This window comes from Gopherus flavomarginatus, chromosome 5 (assembly GCF_025201925.1).
Source record: "Gopherus flavomarginatus isolate rGopFla2 chromosome 5, rGopFla2.mat.asm, whole genome shotgun sequence".
Lineage (NCBI taxonomy): Eukaryota > Metazoa > Chordata > Testudines > Testudinidae > Gopherus > Gopherus flavomarginatus.
In genome coordinates this window covers 110,546,586-110,558,969 of record NC_066621.1, presented here as the reverse complement: position 1 = coordinate 110,558,969, position 12,384 = coordinate 110,546,586, and the positions used below count along the sequence as shown (strand labels likewise).

Genomic DNA, 12,384 nt, shown 5'->3' with positions numbered 1-12,384 from the left:
TCAGCAAGACTTTTTTATTAGTAGTATTAAACAAACCTCTGCAGTGTTATTAGCCCAAATGTAACATCACAGTTCTATTGCCTAGGAATCATAGTTAAAGGTCAATCATTAGTTTGAAATTTAGTTAGATATGGGAAAAAAAGGAGTCAAAGCCATTTCAGGTACTATATAGATTTGTGAGGTCCCCTACAAATTTTTGTGGTTTGCAATCACTGTACTGTTTTCCCTTGGGTAATGTCCACAAAACAACTGAGAAAACTGACAAAAGGTCCTTATCCTGCCAGCTTCCCTATATGGGCAGATCCCCGCCTCCCACTGAAGAAAATGAGTCTCCACGTGTGTCAGAAGTCCACCTGCACTGAGCAGCTTGCACAATGGAGGTCTAACTTAGATCCTGATCCTGCAGTACAGTGTATTTATAGGCAGACCTCTGCATCCATGCGGAGCTACTTTGAACACAGGGAGACCCTGCAGAGGTATAAGGATCTATCCAAAATGACTGGACTAAAGGATCAAGGCATATGAACTCTACATGGTACACAGTGAAACTGACTCTTATACAAAGTGTTGTGATTGTCAAATGCAGAATGACAGAGGGATGCTTTCTCCTCCGCCCCCTACAATCTTGTTAAAATAATCTTAGGCGTTATATGCACAATTAATTATAGATGAAAAACATTCAAACTGACAATGTCCTTTTAAAGTCTTGCAGACTGAATAGAAGTGAAACTGACTTGCACAGTTTCACAGTTTCAGACTGAATGAAATACAAAAAATTGCCTAAGAGCTGAAAAGTAAAGTAGATTTTTTAAATGCTTTTAGTTTTTACTAATACTGCTGCACTGCAGATCTTTAATAAAAATAAATACGCATGTTTTTATTTTGCTGTTTACTGTCTGTGTAATTTTTTTTGTTTATTGATATATTTGTATAAATATACCAAGCTCTTACGCATGTTATAAAACAGAAATAAATACCAGCACAATAATAAAAATGGATGACAGAGCAAACACAAAAACTTACCTGCTGTTGTTGATTTTCCAACTCCCCCTTTTCCAGAAGCAAAAACTAGTACCTGCTTAACTCCTTCTATTGGCTTTTGTTTTGGAAGTCCTCGAGACATGATTTGAGCACGTTTTTCTTTTAGAAACTCATCATTGGTGCTTGATGACTTAAAACAAAACAAAACAAAAAAATTCTACATATACACTAGTTTCAGAGTAGCAGCTGTGTTAGTCTATATCCGCAAAAAGAACAGGAGTACTTGTGGCACCTTAGAGACTAACAAATTTATTTCATCATAAGCTTTCATGAGCTGCCCATGAAAGCTTATGCTCAAATAAATGTGTTAGTCTCTAAGGTGCCGCAAGTACTCCTGTTCTTTTTGCACATATATACTGTTTTGTTACAGATGTGCAAGTCCTGTAGTCTTTGAAAGAAAAAATTTCAAAGAAGCTGGATTCCAGGAAAGTAACAGTCACATTAAGACTCAGTGGCCCTGCCTACACTTTTGCATGAGAGTAGTCCTGTTTATTCAGTGGGAATTATCTTGTGTGTATAGTTACTCATATACATTTTTCAAGATCAGAGCCTAATTCAGGAGTGATCTGACTGACGTCAGTGAAGTTACAAGTGCACAAAACTGGTGAAGTATTGCCAGCCTCAAAATATTCAAAAATCACAAACTGCACACCCAAAAATTTATGAGTTTAACTTAAAAATCCTGAAATTTCTAACTTTTAGATTCTTTTTATTTTGTGCTTTTCTCTACAATCATGTGAGAAGGAAGGAAGAAATTCTCGTTTACTTATATTAATCCAGGTGCCAGGGCCTGTGAGGTATAGATAGTCCACCAGCTGCCATTGGCATTTTACGCACCATGTCATCTAATCCTACTCAGAAGAGTAAATCAAGCTGACCCACTGATTAAAAAGGCAGAGGGTGCTGGTGGCCCTTCTACAGTAGGGATCCCAACATTACTAACACCAATGAATCTGAACCACTGTTATCAATGTTAAAAATTACCCACTGTTGCTAAGACTTTTCCTGAATCTAACTAAACCAGTTTTACATGTGTAACGTCACTAATGTCACTGGAATTACTCCTGATTTATACTGGTTTTACACAAGAACAGAATCAGATCCTAAAATTTTCTATGTCCTGCAGACACCCTACTGTATGGTATATAAAGAATTTCAGCTAGGAGTTTGATCCATATACACACACGCCAGTCAATGTCTTGCTTGTCACCGGGGCAATCTTAGACAAAAGTATAACAAATAGACACTTGAGGCCCTATAATTCTGGAGAATTGTCTGTGGGCCAACCCAGGAAACACTCTACCATTGGCAGTTCCTCTTCTGGGTCCTGTTGCCTGACTAATGTCCTGTCTACAGGGGGAAACCGACAGCATATCAATAGCAGAGTAACTATTGAGCGGCAGCTATTCTGGTCTAATTCCCCTGGCCACTCTATTCCAGAATAAATGTGACTTTATTCAAGAACAATTACTCCAAAGGAATGGAGTAATTATTCTAGAATAACGAGGAGTCCGGTGGCACCTTATAGACTAACAAATTTATTTGAGCATAAGCTTTCAGGGGTAAAAACCCCACTTCTTCAGAGGCACGGAATGAAAATTACAGATACAGGCATAAATATATACAGGCACATGAAGAGAAGAGAGTTACCTTACAAGTAGAGAACCAGTGTTGAAGGCCAACTCAGTCAGGGTGGATGTGGACAGGGTTTGTTACAGGGACACCTCTGGCCATCATGTACAGCCCCCAGCAAAAACCTCTCCAGCGCATCAACGATCTACAACCTATCCTGGAAAACGATCCCCCACTCTCACAGGCCTTCGGAGACAGGTCAATCCTCGCATAGACAGCCCCAAAACCTCAAGCAAATACTCACCAGAAACTACACCCCACATTACAGGAACACCTAACCTAGGAACCAATCCCTGTAACAAACCCTGTTGTCTTCTCTGTCCCCACATCTACTCTAGCTACACCATCATAGGACCCAGCCCACACCAGCCACACCACCAGAGGCTCAGTCACATGCACATCTACTAATGTGATATACACTATCGTGTGCCAGCAATGCCCCCTGCCATGTACATTGGCCAAACTGGACATAAAAGGATAAATGGATACAAATCAGACATCAGGAATGGTAACATACAAAAGCCTGGACACTCAATAACAGATTTAAAAGTAGCTGTTCTTCAACAAAAAAGACTTCAAAAACAGACTTCAAAGAGAAACTTAACACCATCAGTTTAGGCCTGAACAGGGACTGGGAGTGGCTGGCTCACTACAAAAGCAATTTTCCCTCTCTTGGTATTGACACGTCCTCATCAATTACAGTAACTCCGCACTTAAGGTTATAGTTATGTTCCTGAAAAATGTGACTTTAAGGGAAACAATGTTAAGTGAATCCAATTTCCCCATAAGAATTGATGTAAATGAGGGGGTTAGGTTCCAGGGAATTTTTTTCACCAGAAAAAAAAAAGACTATATATATTTATATACACACACACAGAATATAAGTTTTAAAACAAACCATTTAATGCTGGTACACAGTGATGATGATTGTGAAGCTTGGTTGAGGTGGAGAAGTCAGAGGGTGGGATATTTTCCAGGGAATGCTTTACTACTAATGAAAAACTAGCAACCGGCTGAGCCCTCAAGGGTTAACTCTCACAATCTACAAGGCAGCAGGAATGGAGAGAGGGGAGAGATCATCACAGTCAGAGACAGAGACATACACTGTGTGTGTGAGACAGATGCGCATTTCCCCTTTAAGTACACTGCCTTGTTAATCAGATCAGCTTGCTGAGACCACAGCTGCTGCTACCAGCAAGTTTCCTCTGTCCTTAGCCCTGTGGTGTGTTCCCCCTGCTCTATGGAAGATGGGTTAAGCAGGGGGGAGAGGGTCACCCTGACATTAGCCCCCCTCTTCCTCCCCCCCGCACAGCAAGTAGGAGTCTCAGGGAGCAGCTCCAAGGCAGAGGGCAAGAACAGAACATGTCAGTGGGGGCAGGCCTGCTGGGCAGCTGCTACACAGGGAACTTAGGGTAGCAGGGAGCTCATAAGGGGGCTGCCCGTCCACGCTGGTTCCAAGCCCCCACCAGGGCCACCGAGGATTCAGGAGGCCTGGGGCGAAGCGGGGGAGCTGCAGCACTTGTACTCACCCAGTGGTGGTCCGGGTCTTTGGCGGCATTTCGGCGGTGGGGGGAGGCCCTTCAGTCACTCTGTGTCTTTGACAGCACTGAAGGGCCCCCCTCCCTCCCGAAATGCTGCCAAAGACCTGGAGCAACTGAAGGGCCTCCCGCCGCCGAAGTGCCGCTGAAGATCCGGACCGCCGCCAGGCCAGGGCTCATTGGGCCCCTGTGGGACCTGGGACAAATTGCCCCACTTGCCCCCCCCCCCCCCCCGGCCAGCCCCTGCCCTCCACCAGCTAGCTGCAACTGGCTGTTCTTCCTGCAAGCAGTGGCTGCCAAATTATGTTAGAAGGGAGCATTGTACAACTTTAAATGAGCATGTTCCCTAATTGATCTGTAATGAAACAACGTTAACTGGGACAACTTTAAGTGAGGAGTTACTGTACTGTGAGTGGACCACATCCACCCTGACTGAACTGGCCTTCAACGTTGGTTCTCCACATGTAAGTTAACTCATCTCTCTTCATGTGCCGATATATATGTATGCCTGTATCTGTAATTTTCACTCCATGCATCTGAAGAAGTAGGTTTTTTCACCCATGAAACTCATGCCCAAATAAATCTGTTAGTCTTTAAGGTGCCATCAGACTCCTCTGTGTTTTTGTGGATACAGATCAACACAGCCACCCCTCTGATACCTCATTCCAGAGCAGCCTGTCCCCAACAGCAAAACAGCGACAGCACAAAAGTTATTCTGCTCCAGCTATGCAGATCAATTTCCCCCATGTAAACAAGCCCTAAGAGAAAGCCCCTTACCGTGAGCAGCAAATACATCCTCACGTAGGCTGCCCAGCCCCTAAGAAATAAGGCTCTCGCGGGACTGGCAGAAAAGGGAGGACCCGCTCCCTAAAGGGACCTGACCAGAGGGACCCAGCAGCACCGAGGGGGTGAGGGCACTGGGAGACCCGTTCCCCGCAGGCACGAAGCATGAGACCTGACCCACTGTGGGGCGAACGCATCCCCTACGCTAGGGGCTGGGGTCCTGCGAATGGGCCTTTCAGGGACCCAAAACGGGGCCTACTTCCCCACGGGATCCACCCCACAGTCCCTACGGCGGCTGCTAGTGGCCCCCACTCCACGTGGCCACAGCGCTCCCCGGGCAGCTCGGCGGGCGCGGGCAGACGTACCCCACCCCCGGTGTTTGCGCGCCCCGCCGCCCGCACAAACACAGCCGGGGCGGAGCCAGCGCCAAGGGAAGCGGGCGCGGCGGCTCCGCTCCTCCGGGCTGCACTTACCAGCGAGCGAGAGGAGAAGGCGGCGCTGCCCCAGCCCTGCAGGCGGCACAGAGCCACGGGGCAGAGCCCGGCGCATAGTACCCGGCACCACACGTGGGACACCATCTCCTGCGCCGTCCCCTACGCCGGGCGCGCTGAAATGGCGCCGCTTAACGCCGCCTCAGCAGCCCGCCCCCTTCCCCGGCGGGGGCTGCCTGTCCCTGTCTAAACCGCTGAGCGTCGCTCCTTCAGAAAGGGGCAGTCCGCTGGAGGCGCTGAACTCAACCCCCCCCCGCCCCGGGAGCGGAGGCTGCTCAGCGCCTCCCTGCCTCAGGCCCGTGTGATTTGTACATTTAAAGGGCTCCACGGGAGGATGTGTGTCAATGGCAAAACCCTTGCCTGGCGTGCACCTTGGCGCTGCAGAGGCAGGGTCCTGGCATTATACTGGTTCATAGGCAAGGGCCACACACCGTGCAATATACATTTTCAAACAAGAGGGGACTGTTTCTTCGTCAGAGTTTATCATCATGACACGCCACAAGGTCTGTGTCTACCACAGGCGCCTGCGAATACAGAGTCATCCTGTTTCTCTTTTGGCACAGGCTAAAGATAAGGTCTCTTCATGTATCAAGGGTTCCCCACCCCATTTGTTCCCTAATGCTTTGCAAGCCATGAGAAGAAACTGCCAGCAAGAATGCTTTAAAAATTAGTTAATGCTTTAAAAAAAAAGATATAAAAACCTTTTGCTTCAGTGTTTAAGGGAGCAATTAGGGTGACAATTTCTTGCATCTTCCACTGAAGCACTTGGTAGAAACAGTGCGAGTAATTAACCACTGTAACAATTTACAACTCTTAAATCGTGATTGAGTGTTCTAAAGATCGTCTCTAGGAATTATTTTAGAGACGTTCCAAAGGACTGGTCTAACCTTCGAATCTATGCTGGTCACTGTTGGGGACAGGATACTGGACTAAATATAGCACAGGTCTGAGGTGGTATGGCAATTCCTATGTTCCAATAGAGGGTGTGCATTCCCAAGAAGTGACCACGGAAAGAAGCTGTGACAGGATAGTTTCCTGTGATATTGTGGACATCTTACTGAAGTAAATTAGGAGTTCTTTGTATTAAAAATTTAAATGTTTATGGATTCTTGTGAGATTATCTGTAGAGGGAGACACGACTAATGTAAACCCTGGGAAGTGTTATGGATTCAAAGGATTATTTTAAACAATGTGCTAGACAAGAATAAACTTTTAGTTGAGTGGGTTTCCCAGAAGGAGATGTATGCAAATTGACCCATTCTGGTTGTGCAAGAACTCAGCCTTTTTAAGTTCGCCTTGAGGAGGGGCCCTTTGTGTACTGCTCCTCCCCTATGCAAGGACAAGAGCAGAAGCCCGAACTGCATAAAGGAGTGATTCCCAGAGTCACAAATGTTCTGAGCAACAAGTGTTATGAACCCGTACCCCAGGAAAACCCCTCTGTGATGCTTGAAGGACTGATTCCTACCCAAGTCTCCGTTGGAGCTGGGGTGATCTTTGTTAAGCTTATAAGCATGCAGGTAGGTTTTTATATGCTTTCTCTGTAATGCTTTACCTTAAGAATAAAGTGCTTGCTTATGAAAAGCTTTGTAGTTCTTTATACCAGTGGGCAATTACAGTGTTTATAGCCTCTGAGAAGAACTTAAAGCTGGTCTGCTTAGGCAGTCTCACTTGCTGGTGACCTCACAGTGTAAGCAGGGAACTGTGCAGCCTGGAAAAATCTCAGTCAAGAGGGAGAGAGATTCAGGCCACTGCTCAAGAGAGAAGACAGGAGCGTAGAAGTGGATGCCTATGCTGGACCATGGAAGGGTCATACGTGCGCAAGTGCTCTGAACTGTGACAGAAGCATAATCTAAATAGTTCCTTATTAACGTTTACAGAGCTACCAATACCACGAATGAAACACTGGTGGGTGGTGGCATACGTTAAAAAATCAGCTTTGACACATCTTTCATAGAGTTGTTATTTATTGCCTTAAAATGGGACTGATCACACTATACTGTTTCATGAGTAAGGCTACATTTTAGTCACAGGTATTTTTAGTAAAAGTCATGGACAGGTCACAGGCAGTAAACAAAAATTCACAGCTTGTGACCTGTCCATGACTTGTACTATATACTCCTAACTACTACTTGGGCCAGGGGGCTGCAGAAGCTTCCGGGGGGAGGAGTCTGCGGGTGCTGGGAGGTGGGCCAGGATCCCCACTGGTGCTGGGGGTGCGTTTGGTGGGGCTGGCAGACTCCCTACCCAGCTCCACATGTCCCTGCAACTTCTGGGGAAGGGAAGGTTGGGGGGCTCTGTGCACTGCCCCGCCCCGTGCTCCAGCTCCGCAGCTGCCAGTGGCCAGAAACCATAGCCAATGGGAGCCTCAGAGGCTGAACCTACAAGCAGGGACAGCATGCAGAGCCCCCATGGCCCCTCGGCCTAGGTCAGGAGCTGCAGGATAATGCCAGCTGCTTCTGGGGCACCATGTCTTCCGTGATCTCTGTGACAGACACACAGTCTTATTCATGAGACACCCACGTGACGCCCATGATTCCACAACATGGTTTGTTGCTGTCTATGCTGGCAAGGCCAAACCCTATTTATACAGAATTCCCCAACATAGTAAATTTTGCATTGTGCATAGTCCCCTGAAAAAGACTGAAAACCTAAGACACAATGATCTTTTTGTTTACACCAGTTTAAAGCAGGAGCAAATCAATAGTCTATAATCTGTTGAGTCTACTATAGTCTGTTGAGTTATGTTAGTGTAAAACTAGTGTGAGAGGAAAGTCAGGTCTGTGGCAAAAATACTCTTGAAGTCCTGACTACAGAGGCCAGCCAAACTGTATTTTAATTCAGTTTCTTTGGAATTCAGTTTAAGCCAAGTTCTCATGCAAGCCCCAATTTTGCAAACCCTTATGCTCATGAATAGTCCTTATTCTATGCTAGTGCTAACACTGAAGTAATTCAGACCCTTGCAGGTTCACACCTTTAGTTTTCAAATATAAATGTGTAGTTAGTGTTCCACTGTTGTAGATACTTGCAGTCTGTGATGGTTCCAATTTTCTAAAATCAATTTAAAATGTTATTGTAACAGGACTACAGTTTTACTCTCAGGAGAATTTTTATCATCATTTTTTAAATGTTTTATTTTTTGTCCTATATTTTTAAAAGACACAGATAATCAAGCATTTTGTTGAATCACGTGAACTTAGAGAGACTTAGTTCATGCTTCAAAGATCTCAGACAGCCACAGAAAAATTAAAAGATAGGAATACAATATTTTTGCTAACCAACAAATGACTCTCACTCACATTGCCATTTTTGTCCTAACAGTAGAAGCACATTTTGCATAGAACTGACAGAGGCATGTGCAGATGTCAAATAGTTCCCCAGAAACTTACTTCTAATGCAAACCAAAGAGGTAAAAAAATACTGAAGTCTCCAGTACTTCATCTGGAAAATTATTAATTTTGGAACTCCAACATAGTTATATTCCAAAGACCCTGTCTTCACTAACCAGGGACGCCGTGTTAGCACCTTCCTAGAGTAGCTGGAGCCAATGTTAAAGTAGTGCAAAATGTTATGCATATCACAGAAAATAAACAGGTATTACAATATTAACGTTTTGCATACATTTTAGCTATACATCACTATAAAGGCAACAAAATATAAAAAAAAAAATGGCAAAGAGCTGCACCACACTCTTTCCACTCAGCTTTAACACTGACTTGGGCAAGATTCTTGTCCTTTTAATCCCTGTCTAACCTTGCACAAAGTAAAATTGGTTTTGAGAACAATTTAAAGTTGCTAGGTGTCACATTCCAGGATGCAATCAGTGAGGGGATGTATCACCACCTGTCCTGCAACCTTTGTAGCCTCACAAAGCTTTGCTGTTGTATCTTCCAACCTGGGCTGCTCACAAACATCCAAACAGCATGCAAGTCACACCCCAAGTGCCTGTGTACAGCCAGGGGCGGCTCCAGGCCCCAGCATGCCAAGCACGTGCTTGGGGCGGCAAGCCACAGGGGGCGCTCTGCTAGCGCCACGAGGGCGGCAGGCAGGCTGCCCTCGGCGGCTTGCCTGCAGAGGTACCGCTCGTCCTGCAGCTTCGGTGGACCTCCCGCAGGCATGCCTGCGGGAGGTCCGCCAAAGCCGCGGGAACAGCAGAGCCTCTGCAGGCAAACCGCCAGAGGCAGCCTGCCTGCCATGGCAAAATCCCTAGAGCCGCCCCTGTGTACAGCTGCAGTCCTGGTCCAGCAACTCTGATACCAGCAGCCTGTCAGCAACACACTAGCTCCACTCTGGCTTCCAGCAACCTTGCAACTCTGGCTTACTACTTGTTGATTGACCCTAACACACTGCAAGTTCCAAATTTTCCCCAGAGCATGTGTTCTGCATTGCCGAGCCCTCTTATGGACAGTTCAGACATTATACGTCTGTTGCTCCTGTAAGGGGTCAATATCCAACAGCCTGCTATTTTTAAATGGAGTTACCAAACAGCTCGGTTTAAACACAACACTGGATTAGTTTTGATTAAAAAATAAAACAAGTTTATTTAACTACAAAAAGCTGATTTTTAAGTGAGTACAAGTAAAAGGTATTAAAGTCAGAAATGGTTCCAAGAGAAATAAAGATAAAACTTTTTCTAGTAGCTAAAAATTAACAAACTAGACTTTGTTCAAAGAAAAATCCTCACCACATGTTCCCAGCAACATTGCTAACTACATTTTCATGTCAATATTCCTCCCACAGTCAAAAGGCTGGTTCCTTTGTCTTCTTAGGTGAAATAAGGAGAGAAAGATAGATAGATAACCTGGGGTGTTTTTGCCCTTTGCTTTTGTAGTCCACTGTGATGGGGTCCACACACTTCATGTGAGCGCCCGTGCTCAGCCATGTGTTTGTGCCTGCATTCCCTCTGCATTGCTGCTTGTGCTGACCCCTGCTGGCAGTTAACCTCAGGCAGGTTTTTTAGTGACTCAGCCCTCTGGGAAAATCAAACACAATCCATATGTGAAACAAATGGAAAACAGACCCTTTCCAGGGAGTGTAAACTGAGGTAAACACACATTTCTTTGTTTAGGATAGACCTGTTTTTAACAACTTCTGCCTAGTCAGGCCTATGTGAGTTTGAACATGTGCTAACAACAATATACAGGGGGAATTCATAACTTTACAAATAATGTTGCTATATACATTTCACTATGATATTATTGACCAGTGTTAGTTTTAAAATGATACCTCACAAGGCATATTTTGTACAAAAATTATTACAATAGTTTGTAGAGTGTTAGTATGGGGCACATTTGGGCACACTGGGATAGCTTTCAAAGGCCACATTTGCCATCTCAGAAGAGAGAGTGAGAGATTTTTAGGAAAACCTTTTTAATAACTGATTTTTTTTAAATGGTCTCTTTTAAAAAGTTTTGATTCTGATGTGGATTGGAGGTTATTTAGCAGCATGATGCAGTGGTTCCAAAGAGGATGGACCTAGGCTGTTCTCAGTGGTATCAGATGACTGAAAAAGGAGCAGTGGTCTCAAGTTGCAGTGGGGGAGGTCTAGGTTGGATATTAAGAAAAACTATTTCACTAGGAGGGTGGTGAAGCACTGGAATGGATTACCTACGGAGGTGGTGGAATCTCCATCCTTAGAGGTTTTTAAGGCATGGCTTGACAATGCCCTGGCTGGGATGATTTAGTTGGGGTTGGTCCTGTTTGAGCAAAGGGCTGGACTAGATAACCTTTGGCGGTCTCTTCCAACTCTAATCTTCTATGATTCACAGGTCTGAGAACCAAGAGATTTGGGCTTTGCTCCTGTCTGCCTCTGATGTGATATATAACATTGTACAAATCAACTAAACCTTACAGCACCTCAGTTTTTCCATCTGTAAGAGTGAAACAACGGTACTTACCCATCTCTGTAATGAGCTTTGAGTGAAGAGTGTGTCAACTACATGAATGCTAAAAGAGCAGGAGAAGAGAACTGGAATGCCCAGGTATAAATTTCATGTCCCTGTAGTTTGTAAAACACATTTTTTTGTCTTTAGATTTCTTTTATGGGACTAATTACTTATTGAAACTGGTCTGCAAGTCTGTGTGTTTAATAACATTTATTTGCACTATTTATCTTTGTGTCGAGTCTAACAAACATATTTTATTTTACCATCCATATATCACCAATTACTTTACAACATCTCTTTGTCAGACGCTTATAACTTTAATAAAGTTATGATAAAAAGCATACCTACTACAGAATGTTAAAATCATCACAGGAAAAAAAGATATCTACTAGCAGCAATTGCTAACATTTAATTCTATCTACATTAGGCATCAACTTAATCTATATCCACTTCTATCCCTGCACCAGCAAAATAAGAGAACACGGCATCTCTTGTTTTGGTTGCATGCCTATTGCAGATTACGTTCACATGAGCAACAAGCTCAGGTTATACAGCTTGTCTGTCCGGCAGTGCATAATTTGTTACAAAGCGTGCTGCCTTTTTACTCCATAGCGTACTGAACACTTCACAAATACAAATACTATGCTGAATACAAAAGGCAGATAGTCTGATAGCCATATTGTTGATTGCACTCTTTTGAAGTCAGACATCTTCAGCTTGCTTGAAATGCACCCACCACCATTATCCTGCACCAGTTGAGTCTGTGGTAGAATCATTTTCGATCTGGGTTTGTATAATCAGGATATGGCTTCAAGAACCAGGGAAGCAATGTATATGCAGGATCACTGAGGAGTAAAGAGGAGATAGATGCCCTATTAATATCAGTTCTGTGGCAATTGCCACTTTCTTTTCCACAGTGAGAGGAGATATCATCCTGAAGGCCTGGTAGGACGTAAACTAACTCACCACAGTGGTAGAGAAGGTCTGCTTTCTCATCCTAAATTTCTACAGGCACTG

At 44.5% G+C, this 12,384-nt stretch overlaps 1 protein-coding gene across 5 annotated transcripts in view; it reads right to left on the bottom strand.

Annotated features, from left to right (window-relative positions):
• The window catches only part of NUBPL (NUBP iron-sulfur cluster assembly factor, mitochondrial), a 173,385-nt gene extending 167,509 nt beyond the window's left edge, over window positions 1-5,876 (bottom strand). For 2 of the 5 annotated variants that reach the window (XM_050953940.1, XM_050953944.1), the window contains exons 1-2: window positions 5,468-5,876; window positions 1,024-1,171 (exon numbers count right to left, since the gene is read on the bottom strand). In XM_050953940.1, coding sequence (XP_050809897.1) covers window positions 1,024-1,171; window positions 5,468-5,572 — 253 coding nt within the window. In that variant the 5' untranslated portion in view covers window positions 5,573-5,876. The remainder of the gene's footprint in view (window positions 1-1,023; window positions 1,172-5,467) is intronic. The other 3 variants (XM_050953942.1, XM_050953943.1, XM_050953941.1) reach the window with 2 other exon arrangements.
• Window positions 5,877-12,384: the final 6,508 nt, after the last annotated feature.